Consider the following 16,342-nt stretch of genomic DNA (forward strand, 5'->3'; position numbering starts at 1 on the left):
ATATATATATATATATATATATATATATATATAGTGTGTGTGTGTGTGTGTGTGTTTATGGTCTTCTTTATTCAAATATCAAGGGACACTTAGGTTGCTTCCATGATTGGCTATTGTAAATAATGCTACAATAAACATAGGGGTGCATATATTTTTTCAAATTAGTGTTTTTGTATTCTTTGGGTAAATACCCAGTAGTGGAATTGCTGGGTCATGTGGCAATTCTATTTTTAATTTTTTGAGGAACCTCCATACTGTTTTCCACAGCGGGTATACCAGTTTGAATTCCCACCAACAGTGCAGGAGGGTTCCTTTTTCTCCACAGCCTCGCCAACAAATGTTGTTTCCAAAAAGATAAATACTTTTAAATTTTCAAATGCCATTTTGATATATGAGTAGACTTCCTGGAGAGTTACCTGTTGAATCAGCAGAGGAGAGAGTTTTGAGTAGTACCAGGGAACAGAGTCGTTGGATAGAGCAGTGACTCTGTAGTGAGGGTGATTTTGCATCCTTCCCTCCCTACCTGCCCGCCCCCCCCCCCCCCCCCCAGGAGATTTGACAGAGGTTGGAGACATATTTAGTTGTCACATCTGGGAAGTTGCTACTGGCATCTAGTAGGTAGAGGCTGGGGATATTGCTAAACATTGTACAATGCATAGGAAAGCCCCTAACAAAAAATGATTATCTGACCAATACATGAATAGTGAGTTGTTGAGAAACCCTGCATACAGGATGAGGACTGAAGAGAGGCTGAGGGACATGTAACTTTCCCTTTAGGTAGGCACATTTGGGAAGCTCTTGCACTGAGTCCGCCTCCTCCCCAGAATCTGTAGCCAAGTACACTGATGCCATTGCTTGCTGTGCCCTTGAGATCAGGAACGTTGGGGACCCTGAAAATCATAAACGCAAGAAAAAGTGATTCAAGAGAGTGAAGCTGGAGAAGAGAAGTTTAGGGAGTACAAAACTGTCCTCATGTATTTGGGCAGTATACCGGATGGAAAAGAGATCAGGGGCACCTGGGTGGCTCAGTTGGTTAAGTGTCTGACTTTGGCTCAGGTCATGATCTCACAGTTTGTGAGTTTGAGCCCCACATTGGGCTCTCTGCTGTCAGCACAGAGCCTGTTTTGGATCCTGTCTCCCTCTCTCTGCCCCTCCCCTGCCCATGCTCTGCCTCTCTCTCTCTCTCTCTCTCTCTCTCTCTCTCTCTCTCAAAAATAAATAAACATTAAAAAGAAAAGAAAAGAGATGAGGTATGCTGTGAGGTATACCATTCCAGAAGGCAGAACTAGGACCTATAGGTAACTGGCAGATTCTGAATTTGATACAAAGAACTGCTGTAACAACTAGAATTGCCCATATCTTTGTTGAGACTCTGAATGAATGGTCAGACAGATTGTAATTCTATACTACTTTTACGATTCTTTTCAAGGACTCAGGGCTCCTTGTTTCTTATCTATGTATATCTAACTCAACAGGTTTTATCCATTTGCATGTGCCACTGCTTATTTCAGATGTAAAACAAAGACTTGATTTGCACAAAGCCAGAACAGATACATTAAAAGAATTATCAGAAAAGAATACTACATAGGTATGTACTTGCATTTGGGTTCTGTCCAAATATTTGGGGCAGGGAAGCTGGTTAGTATATGGCTGCTTTCTCATCATGCTTGAGCCCTTACAATATGATTAACTCAAAATCTCATAAGGATTGGAATCTGTCTGAGCTGGTCTCTGCCTATGACCCTTAATTTCTTCTCAGTTCATCAGCCACTGAATAAGTCCCCTTTATTTTCCTTCTGCTCGCAGCAGACATTGAGTAACCTCTAGTTGTTATTGAGATACATGTTTTATAGTATAGTGCTCTAGAAATAAGAAAGGTTTACTTATTGTGGAAAGAATGTAAGCTCCTGGGAGTAGGGGCCTAACTTGGTAGTATTTTGTCCCAGGGCTGCCATGGTAATTCATATTGCCTGGTTACTCCGTAAGTTTTCAACACAATTGTCCCTTGGATCTCAGCTGATAATGGTATAGTCATTCATTCATTTATTCATTCAGTAAATATTTCCTGAGCACCATGTATGTGCTGGGTACTATTCAAAGAGACAGTGAACAAAACAGGAGTTTACATTCTGACTTAATTCATTTGGGGTAAGGCCTGAACATTGGTATTTAAAAAAAAATTTTTTTTTAAATGTTTATTCATCTTTTGAGACAGAGAGAGACAGAGCATGAACGGGAGAGGGTCAGAGAGCGAGGGAGACACAGAATCTGAAACAGGCTCCATGGTTTTAAGCTGTCAGCACAGACCCGACGCGGGGCTTGAACTCACAGACCATGAGATCATGACCTGGGCCGAAGTTGGACACTCAACCGACTGAAGCACCCAGGTGCCCCTGAACATTGGTATTTTTTTAAGCCTTTCAGATGATTCTAATGTGCTGCCAGGTTTGAGAATCACAATACTTATAAATGAAGCATTTTGGAAATTGCAAGGCATTATAAAAATGAAAAGTGGCTATTAGTATTCCCTCCCTGTTCCTTCATTTCCCAGCCTACATCAGGGCTGTTGTGTAAGTACTGGCCATTTTCTTTTCAGCTCTTGTCATTATATGCCTAGACTATTTCACCTTCTTTCTAATCCAACTCCTTATCTCCTTCCTGTCCTTTACCCTCCAGCCCATCGTCTGTTGTGCAAGTGATCTTCCTAAGCACAGCCATGGCCGTGTCACCCCTTGACTCAAAAGCCATCAATGGATGCCCATGGCCTACAGCTTATCTCCTAGTCACTCTCCAGAATCTGGCTTCAACTTCATCTCCTGCTGCTTTCTTATCTGAATCTTGTTCACTCAAGTGGTAGCTCTCATTTGAGTAGGATAAAGAGCTTACAGTCCTTTACTGGGTGAGCAAGAGAGTGGGGCGGCATTTGTCTGCTCTGTAACCAAAACTGGAGGTACAAGGCACTTTATTTTTATTTATTTATTTATTTAATTTTATTTAGTTAATTATTTATTTTTTAATTTACATCCAAGTTAGTTAGCATATAGTGCAACAATGATTTCAGTAGATTTCTTAATGCCGCTTACCCATTTAGCCCATCCCCCCTCCCACAGTCCCTCCAGCAACCCTGTCTTTGTTTTCTTTCTTTTTTTTTTTTTTAATTTTTTTTAACATTTATTTATTTTTGAGACAGAGAGAGACAGAGCATGAACGGGGGGGGGGGGGAGAGAGGGAGACACAGAATTGGAAGCAGGCTCCAGGCTCTGAGCCATCAGCCCAGAGTCTGACGCGGGGCTCGAACTCATGGACCGTGAGATCGTGACCTGAGCTGAAGTCGGACGCTTAACCGACTGAGCCACCCAGGCGCCCCCTGTCTTTGTTTTCTATATTTAAGAGTCTCTTATGTTTTGTCCCCCTCCCTGTTTTTATGTTATTTTTACTTCCATTCCCTTATGTTCATCTGTTTTGTCTCTTACAGTCCTCGTAGGAGTGAAGTCATATGATATTTGTCTTTCTCTGGCTGACTAATTTTGCTTAGCATAATACCCTCTAGTTCCATCCATGTAGTTGCAAATGGCAAGATTTCATTCTTTCTGATTGCCAAGTAATACTCCATTGTGTGTGTGTACCACATCTTTTTTTTTTTTAATTTTTTTTGATGTTTATTTATTTTTGAGAAGAGAGAGACAGAGCATGAGCAGGGGAGGAGAGAGAAAGAGGGAGACACAGAATCTGAAGCAGGATCCAGGCTCTGAGCTGTCAGCACAGAGCCCGATGTGGGGCTTGAACTCACAGACCGCGAGATCATGACCTGAGTCGAAGTCGGACACTTAACTGACTGAGCCACCCAGGCGCCCCTACCACATCTTCTTTATCCATTCATCCATCGATGGACATTTGGGCTGTTTCCATACTTTGGCTATTGTCAATAGCGCTGCTATAAACACTGGGGTGCATGTTCCCCTTCGAAACAGCATACCTGTGTCTCTTGGATAAATACCTAGTAGCCCAATTGCTGGATCATAGGGTAGTTTTATTTTTAAATTTTTGAGGAACCTCCATACTGTTTCCAGAGTGGCTGCACCAGTTTGCATTCCCACCAGCAGTGCAAAAGAGATGCTCTTTCTCTGCATCCTCACCCCCATCTGTTGTTGCTTCAGTTGTTAGTGTTAGCCATTCTGACAGGTGTGAGGTGGTATCTCATTGTGATTTGATTTGTATTTCCCTGTGATGAGTGATGTTGAACATTGTTTTCATGTGTCGATTGGCCATCTGGATGTCTTCTTTGGATTAGTGTCTATTCATGTCTTTTTCCCATTTCTTCACTGGGTTATTTGTTTCTTGGGTGTTGAGTTTGATAAGTTCTTTATAGATTTTGGATACTAACCCTTTAGCTGGTATGTTATTTGATATGTCATTTGCAAACATCTTCTCCCATTCCATCGGTTACCTTTTAGTTTTTCTGATTGCTTCCTTTGCTGTGCAGAAGCTTTTTATCTTGATGAGGTCCCAAAGTTCATTTTTGCTTTTGTTTCCCTTGCCTCCAGAGACGTGTTGAGTAAGAAGTTGCTGTGGCCAAGGTCAAAGAAGTTTTTGCCTGCTTTCTCCTCTAAGATTTAAAAAAAATTTTTTTTAATGTTTATTTATATTTGAGAGAGAGAGAGAGAGAGAGAGAGAGCGAGCGAGCATGAGTGGGGGAGGGGCAGAGAGAGAAGGAGACACAGAATCTGAAGCAGGCTCCAGGCTCTGAGCTGTCAGCACAGAACTTGACACGGGGCTCGAACTCGCAAACTGCGAGATCAAGACCTGAGCTGAAGTCAGACGCTTAACTGAGCCACTCAGGTGCCCCTCTCCTCTAAGATTTTGATGGCTTTCTGTCTTACATTTAGGTTTTTCATCCATTTTGAGTTTATTTTTGTGTATGGTATAAGAAAGTGGTCCAGGTTCATTTTTCTGCATGTCGCTGTCCAGTTTTCCCAACACCACTTGCTGAAAAGACTGTCTTTATTTCATTGGATGCTCTTTCCTGCTTTATCAAAGATTAGTTGGCCATATGTTTGTGGGTCCATATCTGGGTTCTCTATTCTGTTCCACTGATCTGAGTGTCTGTTCTTGTGCCAGTACCATATTGTCTTGATGATTACAGCTTTGTAATGCAGCTTGAAGTCTGGGACTGTGATGCCTCCAGCTTTGGTTTTCAAGATTGCTTTGGCTATTCGGGGTCTTTTCTGGTTCCATACAAATTTTAGGAGTGTTTGTTCTAGCTCTGTGAAGAATGCTGGTGTTATTTTGATAGGGGTTGTGATGAGGCACTTTAAATGCTCTGTGATAGAGCACATTTGTCTTTGATAGAGCTCTTCTGTGGCTGAAGCATGAACCATAAATTCTCGTTGCCACTTGACTTGTTAACTTCTTTTTACAACAAACTCTAAACACCTACATTATGCCAGACTGTGTGCTCTGTGACAGGACCTGGTGATGAGCAAGGTGCAGTGCTTGCCTTCACCTTGTGATGTGGGAGGCAGATTGATAGTTAGTTGCTCTTGGAATTACAAGAGTGTACTTAATGCTAAGACATGAGCTAAGAGGAGGTGCCCTTACTCTGGAAGGTAAGTGTCAGGGAAGGCTTTCTGGAGCAGGTGACATCTGTACTGAGGTTCTGAAAGGCTACTGGAAGTCAGCCAGGTGGGGGAATAGGAATGTGTGTTCTATGTAGGGGCAACTTGTTCAGAGAGAGAGAGAGCAGGACAATTTGGGAACTAGAAATACTTGAGAATAGCTGAAGCTTAGCATGGGGGAGGTAAGAGGGCAGGAGGCAAGTGATGAAAGATAGTGCTTCTGAGGAAGGCAGGGGGAGGACTTGTTTGCAATATTAAGGAGCTGCAACTTAATTCTAAGGGCAAGAATTCCATTTGGAGAATGGAATATCTTGTCCTGATTTGTGTTTTGAAAGACTCCTCTGACTGCTGGAAAGAACATAAATTGAACATAATGAGCCTGGAAGCAGAGACTGGTTTGCAGGCTGTTGCCATCATTCACTTGATAGGTGGCAGTGGCAGAACCGAGAAGCTCCTTGAAGTCAAGAGCTTAGTTCCTTCCATTTCTTTACCTTCAACACCCCACACAGTGCCTTGATCCTAGAAGAACTGGTAGATGTTTGTTGATGTAATCATAGAATGTGTTGCAAGTGTAAAAAGCCCAATAATGAGAGCAGTTAACATTTAACCCTTACAGGGGCGCCTGGGTGGCTCAGTTGGTTGAGCATCTGACTTCGGCTCAGGTCATGATCTCAAGGTTCGTGAGATGGAGCCCTGCGTCGGGCTCTGTGCTGACAGCTCGGAGCCTGGAGCCTGCTTCATTCAGATTCTGTGTCCCACTCTCTCTCAGCCCCACCCCTGCTTGTGCTCTGTCTCTCTCTGTCTTTCAAAAATGAATAAACATAAAAAACAAAACATTTAACCCTTACTCTGTGTTGAGAACTATTGTGTGTCCTAGAATTGACTCTTCACAGCGTCTCACCTGACATAGATTCTGCTGGAGCCTCATTCTAAAGAGAGAAGCTGAGCCTCTACTAGGTTAATTCATTCTAGAGAGAGAGGCTGAGCCTCCACTAGGTTAATTCATCTGCCTGGGGCATAGTTGGGATTCCACTGCAGGTCTGTCTGATTCCAGAGATCAGAATCTTAATGGTGATATGCTATATCACCTCTTTGTCTTACAAATATAATAGATTGCTTCAATTTTTTTCTTATCTACACAGGTTTGAGTGGGAAATAGGATAATTCTCTAAGTATTTAATCCTAATTGTCATTTTAACTCTAAATTTGTATTTTAAGTTTTTTTTTTTTTTTAACGTTTATTTATTTTTGAGACAGAGAGAGACAGAGCATGAACGGGGGAGGGTCACAGAGAGAGGGAGACACAGAATCTGAAACAGGCTCCAGGCTCTGAGCTGTCAGCACAGAGCCCGACGCGGGGCTCAAACCCACGGACTGTGAGATCATGACCTGAGCCGAAGTCAGACGCTTAACCGACTGAGCCACCCAGGCGCCCCTAAATTTGTATTTTAAAGAAATTGCTTTTTAAGCAAGGTCGTAGTCTACAGGAAAATTTACATGGATGGGACTGGTAAAGTTTTTTCCATTCATTGCTTTTCCTGAATACTGTTATCTTCAATCTGAAGGCATTATAACTAATGGAATTTTGTATCCATGCGACTGAAGTTAAGGTTATAGTCTGAGAAGGCAATCAAAACTGTCATAGAGAAGACCAGCCCTTCCTTGAAAGAATGGTAGAGAGATTGTTTCTGTTTGTGCTAAAATGGTGATCTGGGTGTGATCTCAGGGCCCGGTGAATGGTTGTGCCAGTAGCTGGGAAAGGGTAGGGCTGCCTAGCTTCTCTGAGAGGAGCCTTCGTGGAGGCAGGCCCTGTCAGGCACTGCTGGCCTGGTGCCAGAGGGAGTTCCTGGATCAACCATGCTGCAGGAGGGTGTCCTCAGCCACCAGAGAGGTGGGTGTTCAGTCACACCTTCCTTACAAAGCAGCTGCTAAGGGTCAAGTGCTGGGCTCCGTGCTAAAGCCTGGCAGTAAACTAGACAGCCACGCTCCTGTCTTTATGGAACTTGTTGTGCTGGTGATCTAGAGGACCAGCTAAGGGTTAAAGAAGAGACCACACAAATAAGTGTGAACACATGGATTGTTACTGAGCTATCGGGAAGCACAGAGTGTTGTGAGAGCATGTGACCAGGGACCTGAAGTACGGTTGTCTGGTAGGGAAATGTCTCCAAAAAGGGGACATTCAAAGTCAAGAGGATCTTAGTGGGAGTGTGTGTGATTGAGTCGGGGAGAGTGTTCCAGACAGAGGACTGCGGGTACATGGGCCCCAGGGCAGCAGAGGTCTTGGTGTGGGAGACTTCCAAAGGTCATTGTGGCCAGAGCAAGGAGAGTGAGTGGGAGAAAGGCTCAAGGTGAGCTGGAGACGTGGGCAGGGACAGGTCATGCAGGGCTTCTTGGGCCAGCAGAAGGGTTTGGCAGTTATCCTAAACTTAGTGGGAAGCCATTGAAGGGTATAAACAGGGGAGCGGTATTATCAGAGTTGCCTTTTTCAAATGCCACGCAGTATCACAAAGAGGATAGGAGGAGGTAAGATTAGATTTGGGAGACCCATTAGGAGGCTGGCTTTGTGCACAGTGGTAGCACTGGAGATGGATAGCACTGGAGCAAAGCAGATGGATTAGAGTTATATTTTGAAGGTTGTTTCACAGGAGTTAGTGACAGATTGAATGTGGAGAATGTGGATTAATGATGAGTAATTGGGTGAATGGAGGTGCTAATTGCTGAAATGGGAAACATTTTCTCTCCGTGTATTCGCCTGATTAATTCTCTCCCTTGAGATCTCGAATCAGAAACTATTTCTTAAGGGAAGCCTTCCTCAACCCCATCCATCCCTTTCCTTCTGACACAAATTCCTAAATCCTCATGTCCTTCACATAGCACTGTACATGATTATAATTTCACACGTATTTCTAAGTTCCCTTTCTATAACCCTCTCTTCTACTGTACCTCCTTCTCCTCATCATTTTATTTCTAGTGCCAGCCAGTGCTTGGCATATCAGAGGGGCTCGATAAATTTCTGTTGAACGAATTGATGAAGACAGAGGAGGTGGCTTAGGAGGGCAGATAAAGATCTTGTTTTGTGCATGTTTGGTATAAGATGCCCTTAAGATAGCCGGGTAGGGACGTGTTTTGAGCAGTTGGTATGAGATCACCAGCATTTTATCAACATTTTAAGCCATGGGAGTAAATAAACTTTCAAGGGAGGATGTGTGGAATTAGAAGGAAAGAGGACTCAAGACTAAGGAAGAACCTCAACAGGTAAGTAGAGGAAGTGAAACCAGCAAAGAAGACTGAAAAGCAGGGCAGACTGGTGGGAGAAAAACCAGGAAAGTGTGGGGTCAGAGAAGCCCAGGGAGGAGAGAGATCAAGGACGAGGGGAGTTTCAACCATGTCATAAGTAAGTGTCTGGTTGATTGCTCAACTTCCAGGTAATTGGTGACTTTAATTAGAGCAGTTTTGATAGAACGGTGGAGGTGGGGACCAACCAGAATGGGCTGAATAGTAAAAAGAAAATGGAGACAGTATTAGTAATGGAGCAGAACACAGCATTGATTAGCCAGCTTTATGACTTTTTGGAGGGGTCCATATTTGCTTAGAATAAATAAATTAATATGAACAGTTCTCTCTGGGATATGGGATTTTGATTTTCTTCTTTTTATGCCTGTTGGCTCTACCTTCAAAGTAGTTTTGGTATATGACCACTTCTCACCACCTGGCCTGAGCGACTATTATCTCATCTCTTATGTTGGTTACTAAAGAGCCTTGTACCTGGTCTCCCTGTGTTTACTCTGGCCCCTAACAGACTGTTCTTTTTATAGCAATCACTGTGATCATGAGAAAACATGTTCAGTCATGCTACTCCTCTACTTGAAACCCTTTGCTGACTTCTATTTCATGAAGAGCTAACAAAGGCCATATGGGATCTGACCCTACCTGTTTACTGCTGTGACATCGTGTATCTGAGAAACATCGTGTAATGAGAAACATTAGTTTCTCTTCTCCTCTCTGTGTCCCAACCATGTTGGTCTCCTTGATGTTTTTCTAACATACCAGGCAAGCTCCTGCCCGAGGGCCTTTGCACTGGCTGTTTCTTCTGTGTATTCTTCTACTAGATATCAACTTGGCTAACTCATATCTTAGCTCAAATGTTATCTTCCCATTGAAGTCTATCTTGTTTTCCCTATTTATTTCATTTTGAGCTTTTTTTTGTTTGTTTATTTATTTATTTATTTTGAGAGAAAGGGAGAGAGAGAGAGAGAGAGAGCAAGAGCATAAGTGAGGGAGGAGTAGAGAGACAGAGAGAGACAAAATCCCAAGCACACTGTGTGCAGTCAGCACAGAGCCCGACTTGGGGCTTCATCTCATGAACCATGAGATCATGACCTGAGCCGAAATCAAGAGTTGGGCGCTAAACCAACTGAGCTACCCAGGTGCCCTGGTTTACCTATTTAAAATTTTATATTTTAATATAAATATTTTCATATTTTAATGTAAATATTTTCATATAAAATATACCATTGATATACCAATTATTTACATTTTTCCTGCTGGGGTGTGGGGTAAATGGGTAAAGGTGGTCAAAAGGTGTTAACTTGCAGTGAGAAGATAAATACGTTCTAGGGGTGTAATGTATAACATAGTGACTATAGTTGATAATTTTGTGTATTTGAAAGTTGTTGAGAGTAGATGTTAAAAGTTCTCATCACAAGAAAAAAATTAGTGTGTGAGATGATGGACGTAACTTATTGTGGTAATCGTTTTGTAGTATATATGTATATCAAATCACTTTGTTGTACACCTTGAACTGATACAGCATTATGTGTCACTCAGATCCCCAGTGTTTTCAATTTCCTTTCTCCCTGCTTTTTTAATCTGTAGCATTACCACTTTTCCAACATACTGTATAGTTTGTTATGTATTGTTTTCTGCCTTTGTTCCCCTGCTAGATTGAAAGCTCTACCAGAGCAGCAATTTTGTGTCCATGTATCAGACTAGGACAGTGACTGGCAAGACTAGGCACTTAATAAATTTTATTTATTTATTTATTTATTTATTTAATGTTTATTTTTATTTTTGAGAGAGAGAGTGAATGGGGGAGGGGCAGAGAGAGAGGGAGACAGGATTTGAAGCAGGGCCTGTGCTACAGAACCCAATGTGGGGCTCAAACTCATGAACCATGAGATTGTGACCTGAGCTGAAGTCAGAGGCTTAACCGATTGAGCCACCCAGGTGCCCCAATACATATTCTTTAGATGAATAAATAAGGAAGCATTATTTTTATGATCAGAGAAAAGGAAAACAAAGTCCTGTGTGTTGGGAAGAAGAGGAAAAGCCTGCCCTGGGTAACAGAAGAGATTTTTTTTTTCCCTTTTTTTTTTTTTAATGTTTATTTATTTTTGAGAGAGAGAGAGAGAGAGAGGGAGAGAGAGAGACCCCAAGCAGGCTCCTCACTGTCAGCACAGAGCCCAACGCTGGGCTCAAGCTTATGAACCAAGAGATCATGACCTGAACCAAAATCAAGAGTAGGATGCTTAACAGACTGAGCCACCCAGGCGCCCCAGAAGATATTTCTTTGTTTGGATTTCTGACTCTTGTTTTCCCTTTCTGCAGGCAGTAGCAGAGGAGGAATGATTGAACACAGCCTGTCGCTGTGCTACCACAACAAACTTATCTTAGCCCCTATGGTTCGGGTAGGCACTCTCCCAATGCGGCTGCTGGCCCTGGACTATGGAGCAGACATTGTATACTGTGAGGTAAGGGGCTCCTGATTTTCCTGGAGAGCTTTTTCTTTTCTTTTTTTTTTTTTTTCCTCACCAGTGCAACCTCCTTCTCTGTAGGTGGGAGTAATCAGGAGTTGGTGGGAGGCAGAATGGGCACTCACATCACAGGTGCTTGCTGAAGGCAGTGGGAGATAAACATGTATGACTCTTAGGAGTTCTCTAAGCCCTGTTGAGGGCCAGGAGCCTGGGCAGCAAGGAGGCATTGCGGAACGCCTGGGCCAGGTGGATAGATGAGTGTTGTATCAGGTCACAGCCCTGGCCCCTGTAGGAATTAATATACATTCAGTGCATGAATGAATGAACTCAAGGTTAGGAAGAGAAGGAAGCTGTATGGGGTTGGTTTTGGGAGCCGTAGGGTTTTCTGGTGGCAGTAACTGGTAGGTTGCCTATGTCCTGGCTGCTCTGGAGAATAGTATGACTTCAGACCAAGGTTTCAAAAGTATTTTCTAGGGGCGCCTGGGTGGCTCAGTCAGTTAAGTGTCTGACTCCTATTTTCGGAGTCAGGTCAAAATCTCCCAGTTTGTGGGTGTGAGCCCCACATCAGGCTCCCTGCTGACAGTGCAGAGTCTGCTTGGGATTCTCTCTCTCTCCCCCTCTCTCTCTTTCTCTTCCCCTCTCTCTGCCCCTCCCCCCACTTATGTGCACTCTCTCTCTTTCTCTCTCTCTCTCAAAATATGTACATTTTAAAAAATAAATAAAAAGCATTTTCTAGGAAAAACAGCATTGTAGGAGTAGCTGATATTGGATAGTGTGGAGGTGTGAGCGGTGTTTCTCAGCTGGATATCTAACAGAATTATCTGGAGAGCTTCCCTCCAGTCCCCAGTCCTGATATGTCCCCCTAGTATGTGTGAGAAGTTAAAGAAGAAGCTGCTCAAATGCTTCTGATATTTTTGTCCCGCTGGTGGTGGGATGGGGACTGTGGCTACAAAAGGGCAACACAAGGAATCCCGGTGGGGATGGAGCTGTTCTGTGTCTTAACTGTATCAATGTCAGTATCCTGGTTGTGACATTATACTGTACTTTTGTAAGATATTACCATTGGGGAAGTTGGGCAAACAGTACGTGGGAGCTCACACTCTTACAACTGCATGTGAGCCTCTAATTATCTCAAAATAAAAAAAAATTTTCATTGAAAAGAAAGCCACTGGTATAGAGAGAAGGAAGGGCCTAAGAGGGGATTTGGAAAGAGTACACCCTAATGTATTGGATGTTGTGTGTGGGAGGGACAGGCTAGTAATTTATTTATTTATTTATTTTTTTAAATTGTTTTATTTTTTTATTTTTTTATTTTTTTCAATATATGAAATTTATTGTCAAATTGGTTTCCATACAACACCCAGTGCTCATCCCAAAAGGTGCCCTCCTCAATACCCATCACCCACCCTCCCCTCCCTCCCACCCCCCATCAACCATCAACCCTCAGTTTGCTCTCAGTTTTCAACAGTCTCTTATGCTTTGGCTCTCTCCCACTCTAACCTCTTTTTTTTTTTTTTTCCTTCCCCTCCCCCATGGGTTTCTGTTAAGTTTCTCAGGATCCACGTAAGAGTGAAACCATATGGTATCTGTCTTTCTCTGTATGGCTTATTTCACTTAGCATCACACTCTCCAGTTCCATCCACGTTGCTACAAATGGCCAGATTCCATTCTTTCTCATTGCCACGTAGTATTCCATTGTGTATATAAACCACGATTTCTTTATCCATTCATCAGTTGATGGACATTTAGGCTCTTTCCATCATTTGGCTATTGTTGAGAGTGCTGCTATAAACATTGGGGTCCAAGTGCCCCTATGCATCAGTACTCCTGTATCCCTTGGATAAATTCCTAGCAGTGCTATTGCTGGGTCATAGGGTAGGTCTGTTTTTAATTTTCTGAGGAACCTCCACACTGCTTTCCAGAGCGGCTGCACCAATTTGCATTCCCACCAACAGTGCAAGAGGGTTCCCGTTTCTCCACATCCTCTCCAGCATCTATAGTCTCATGATTTGTTCATTTTGGCCACTCTGACTGGCGTGAGGTGATATCTGAGTGTGGTTTTGATTTGTATTTCCCTGATAAGGAGCGACGTTGAGCATCTTTTCATGTGCCTGTTGGCCATCCGGATGTCTTCTTTAGAGAAGTGTCTATTCATGTTTTCTGCCCATTTCTTCACTGGGTTATTTGTTTTTCGGGTGTGGAGTTTGGTGAGCTCTTACAGATTTTGGATACTCAGGCTAGTAATTTATGATAGAAAAGTAAGAGCGGGGCGCCTGGCTGGCTCAGTCAGTACAGCATATAACTCTTGATCTTGGGGTTGTGAGTTCGAGCCCCATGTTGGGCATGGAACCTACTTAAAATTAAAAAAAAAAAAAGAAAAGTAAAGTAAAAGAGTGAGAGAAATAGGCAAATTAAGAAGAACGTGTCAGGGAAGGCAAAAGTCAAGTTTGTCAGGTGTGACAGATGATGCATAGAAGTCCAATTGCAAAAAGACCAAAAATGTGTTTGATTTGAAAATCCAAAGTGCACCGAGATACATCTGACAGGGCAATGGATTGTGGAGTGAGCAGCAAATGGGGAAGTAGAAGCAGAGCTGCTCACTACCCCTTAGGAATTCAGGAGGTGAGGGGAGGAAAAGAGTACATGTAGGTAGTGGAGGCAAAGGAAGCTGGATGAAGGGAATTGGGTATTTTTTGTTTTTTGTTTCTTTTTGAGAGAGCACGAGCTAGCATGCAAGTGGGGGAGGGGCAGAGGGAGAGAGAAAATCTTTTTTTTTTTTTTAATGTTTATTTTTGAGAGAGGGAGAGATTGAGAATGAATGGGGGAGGGACAGTGAGAGAGGGAGACACAGAATCCGAAGCAGGCTCCAGGCTCTGAGCTGTCAGCACAGAGTCCGACACGGGGCTTGAACTCACAGACCACAAGATCATGACCTGAGCCAAAGTCGGATGCTTAACCGACTGAGCTACCCAGGCTCACCCCCCGCCCCGTTTTTTTTTTTTGTTTTTTGGGAGAGAGAAAATCTTAGGCTCCATGCCCAGTGTGGGACCCCACGTCAAGCCCCACATGGGGCTTGATTATGACCTGAGCCCAAGTCAAGAATGGGATGCTTAACTCCTGATCCACCCAGGCACCCCTGAAGGGAATTGTGTTTGGGTGACTTGCATGTTTGCAACATAAGAGGAAGCACTTAGCAGTGAGGAGGGACCTGAAGATTTGGCAGATCAGTGGGGAGTAGGTAGGGCCTGGTCTTGGAGGGATAGATTCTAGATGAGGTGGTGGGGCTTAGCTCCAAGATAGCGCAAGGAGAAGAGTGGCAGGACCATAGAAGGCAGGAAAGCCAAGGGTTTTTTCCTGAGAGACTTGTTTTACAAGATGTGGGAAGCCAGTCCCACATCTTGGCAGTGAGGGTGGCGGAAGTGGGGTGAGGACCGAGGAAAGAAAGTGAGGGCGTTTTGGTCTTGTTCCTGTGGAGAATGGGCTGGGTGTTTGCCTAGCAGCTAGGTGTGTATAGTCATACTGATTTTTAGCTTTATGGGAAGGAGATCTGCAAAGCTTGGCAGGGATGCCCATGGCTGGGGATTGGCAGCCAGTGTCTATAGCACAGCAGGGGCAGAGCCATCTAGGGTGCTAGCAAGGTGAAATGGGAGGGAGGGAGTATGTGTTGTCCAAATGTGGGAGTCAGAAAAGGAGGTTCCCGTGTTCAGGATCACAGGCTTAGGACCCGACTTCTAAGCAGTTTGTTGAAATAAAGGCAAGGAGTTCCAAGAAATGAGAGCTGGGCATCCATAAGCCTTCCAGGCTGCCAGAATGTGCTGAGGGCAGGCTGCTAGAATGTGCCTAGGGCAGGGAGGAACCTGTGTCCAGGGGCCAGTCCCAGGGAAATGTGGTAGTGCACTGAGCATTATTAATCTTGTCACTCATCCTTTGAGCCCACACTCAGGCCCCCAAGTGGTCAGCCATGGGTTAGATATAGCCTGTCCTGGCCTGCACCCTCCTGCCCTCCAGAAAAACCTCTTGGATTTAGAAAGGGATTGGGAGGAAGGAAGGACTGTGAGGACTCATGGACTGTGAGGGATTGTGAGGACTCGTGGTCTCAGAGCCTGAGGAACAGGTATCAAAAGACCAAATCCCAGAGAACTTAACTTGTTTTGTTGGTTGTGATGCCCCCTTGGCATGTTTGATAGACGCTTACTCTGGGAGAGTCAATATGGCTTATGAACAAACAGAGAGGCCTCTGGAAGAGGACATCTAGGCCTTCCATCCAGGCCTATACCCTATGGAGAGCAGAAGCAAGCTGGCCAGAGACCCTTGCTTGGCATGGGTAGGTGGCTAGGGACTAGGCTGAGTACTGGATGTGGTGTGGTGTGGCGTAGTATGGTGCCTGGTGCCCCCTGGTGGATCTGGCATTTCTCTGCAGGCTGTCTGTGCAGGCTGGCATTTCTCTGCAGGATGATCTTCCTGGGTTCACATGAGGTGGCCCATCTGTGGATTAGTTAAACCACCCCACCCACTTCCCAGAACCAGAGTATAGGATCTAGGGCATACCAGGCATGCAGGCACCTCCTTAAAAGCCCTTCAGAGCCTTCAGCAGCTGGAGGTGAAGAAAGGATGAACTAGCTTAGCCAAAGTCAAGGGAGGAGTAGTCTGAATCCCTGCTAAGGTCTGCCACATTGATAGGGGTTTTCTAGGAGTTCCTCAAATGGCCTGTATCTATTCCTTTTTATAAAAACAAGGGGTCTCTAGTTGCCCGGACTGTGAGAGGACACCTACCTGTTAGATTTAAAACTTTTAATAAGCAAGATTAAAAGGGACGAGGCAGTGTTCTTAAGAGGCCCCGATGGCCAGAATGGGTACTTAAAAAAAATTTTTTATTGTGTTAAAAAAAACATAACATTAAATTTATCATCTTAACCATTTTTTTGAGTGTGCAGTTCAGTAGGGTTAAGTTGTGAAACAGATCTCTAGAACCTT

General features: G+C 43.9%; 1 protein-coding gene across 4 annotated transcripts in view; it reads left to right on the top strand.

The window, feature by feature from the left end:
* DUS2 (dihydrouridine synthase 2) overlaps positions 1 to 16,342 on the top strand; it is a 50,870-nt gene that overhangs the window by 1,176 nt on the left and 33,352 nt on the right. For 2 of the 4 annotated variants that reach the window (XM_049622766.1, XM_049622765.1), the window contains exon 2: positions 11,223 to 11,365. In XM_049622766.1, the coding sequence (XP_049478723.1) occupies positions 11,240 to 11,365 (126 nt within the window). In that variant the 5' untranslated portion in view covers positions 11,223 to 11,239. Of the gene's footprint in view, positions 1 to 559; positions 1,589 to 11,222; positions 11,366 to 16,342 lie in introns of those variants that run through there. The other 2 variants (XM_049622767.1, XM_049622768.1) reach the window with 2 other exon arrangements.

This window comes from Panthera uncia (assembly GCF_023721935.1).
Source record: "Panthera uncia isolate 11264 chromosome E2 unlocalized genomic scaffold, Puncia_PCG_1.0 HiC_scaffold_20, whole genome shotgun sequence".
Classification (NCBI taxonomy): Eukaryota; Metazoa; Chordata; class Mammalia; order Carnivora; family Felidae; genus Panthera; species Panthera uncia.